This window comes from Propithecus coquereli, unplaced genomic scaffold, assembly GCF_000956105.1.
Source record: "Propithecus coquereli isolate 6110/MARCELLA unplaced genomic scaffold, Pcoq_1.0 Scaffold119, whole genome shotgun sequence".
Lineage (NCBI taxonomy): Eukaryota > Metazoa > Chordata > Mammalia > Primates > Indriidae > Propithecus > Propithecus coquereli.
In genome coordinates this window covers 2263860-2265902 of record NW_012135969.1, presented here as the reverse complement: position 1 = coordinate 2265902, position 2043 = coordinate 2263860, and the positions used below count along the sequence as shown (strand labels likewise).

At 35.5% G+C, this 2043-nt stretch overlaps 1 protein-coding gene across 1 annotated transcript in view; it reads left to right on the top strand.

Annotated features, from left to right (window-relative positions):
- The window catches only part of TLK2 (tousled-like kinase 2), a 145847-nt gene that overhangs the window by 95022 nt on the left and 48782 nt on the right, over nt 1-2043 (top strand). The window contains exon 10 of the mRNA XM_012659640.1: nt 791-909. Coding sequence (XP_012515094.1) covers nt 791-909 — 119 coding nt within the window. The remainder of the gene's footprint in view (nt 1-790; nt 910-2043) is intronic.

Below are 2043 nucleotides of genomic sequence, written 5' to 3'. Positions count from 1 at the left end.
TTCATAATTCAAGCAAGTTATTAAAAAGTAGCATTGTTTGCTAAAAGAGTAGGTTTTTTTTTTTTTTTCCCAACACAAGAAGAATAAATTCAGGAGTTGCAAGTCAAATTTGATCTTGGGTTAGTGGTTCTTTCCCTCTCTGTTATTGTAGGTGACTTGAATTTTTGAAAGTATTTAGTCCATGTTGTAGGCCTGTGACCACAGCTAAATTAAATGTATGTTTACATTCTGGCATTGTTGAACTAGGACCTTGTTTGTTCTGTCTTGTGTGGGTATGGGTGTGCCTGGCTTCCCTGGTGAGGAACATTTATGTAAATCCATTTTTTTTTTTTTTTTTAGAAGTAAGAATAGAAAAACAACAAACAGAACATAAAGAAAATTATGTGGTTTAAAAAAATTCTATAATTTTTTTTAAGTGCATAATTGCCCTTTGTATGTATTTTAAACTTCATCCTGGGTTTTTAAAATCTTTATTTTGTGTTAGCTTAGGTATCTGTAATATACAAGATTAGCTATAACAGGTTATTGAGAGGACCAAAATATGATCAGTAGAGAAACTTGCCCCACTTCTAGTAACACAATTTATCATTGATAAACAGATGATAAAATATTTAGAGAATAAAGGAATGAATTATTTGTTTTATCTTGAAGACATACTCTTATCTCTGAAATTTAATTTTGATCTATTAATAATAACAGATAGAAATGATTTTTCTCTCTCCCTAGAAACTGCTTTTCTATTAATCTGTCTTCCTTAGAGCTAATTACAAAATTTTTTTTTCCATTGAAGGCCAACTGTGATTTGAGACGGCAGATTGATGAACAGCAAAAGATGCTAGAGAAATACAAGGAACGATTAAATAGATGTGTGACAATGAGCAAGAAACTCCTTATAGAAAAGGTCAGTGAGTAACGGTGGCCTGAACTCTGTATCCCAAGATGCTTGATGTATGTCATTGTGTGGCTTCTTTTTTTTTTTTACCTGAGATTAAAATATTTTTTAAAAGGGATTTTTAGAAAAAGACTTCTCATGATTTGACAATTAGGATTTTTTTCCTTGCACAGACACCAGACCAAACATCTAGAGTGATAATTTGGGACATGCTTTCTGGCTGTGCGTTACTTTTGAGTATAATGTTGAACAGGAACAGCTTGTCCTAGATGAGTTTATTTGGGGTATTGCTCTCCTAAATTTCTGTATTCATCCTATGAATCGAAGTGAGTATCCTATTAGTATTACAAACATTGAACAAGAGTTACACGTCTGTTTCAGAGATGGTATTTGGAATAACTTACGTATCAAATAATTGGAAAATTAAGACATTGACTGCCACACTAGATAAAGAATTTTTTTCTTGGGTCCATGGTGTTTTATTACGAAAATAGAATAAAAACTTTAAAAACAGAATGATCCTTTGAATTTAAAGAAAAATTTGTTATTTTTTATTATTTTCTGTACGTGAGTTACATGCAACTTGCAAAATAGTTCTCATGGCTCCCAAGGTGGAGAGACGTGTGAGTTACATATGCTTCACAAGGCCCCACACTCAAAACTAGCGGGAGTTAAATGCAACTTGCATGGCAGTTAATGTGTGAAGTGTTTTATGCTTTAAAAAAAACGAAGTTGTCATATACCTCTACATGATTACTTTATTTGGCTGATTGCCTTTAAACTTAATTGTTATTAGTAGGCTGGGTGTGGCGGCTGACGCCTATAATCTTAGCACTCTGGGAGGCTGAGGTGGGAAGATCGCTTGAGCTCAGGAATTCAAGTCCAGCCTGAGCAAGAGTGAGGCAACCCATTAAAAATGAACAAAAGACTTGAACAGGCCAGGTGAGATGGCTCAAGCCTGTAATCCTAGCACTTTGGGAGGCAAAGGTGGGAGGATCACTTGAGATCAGCAGTTCAAGACCAGCCTGAGCAGGAGCGAGACCCTGTCTCTAGTAAAAATAGAAAAAATTAGCTGGGGCCTGGTGGTGAGCACCTGTAGGCCCAGCTGCGTGGAAGGCTGAGGCACAAGTATCACTCGAGTCTAAGAGTCT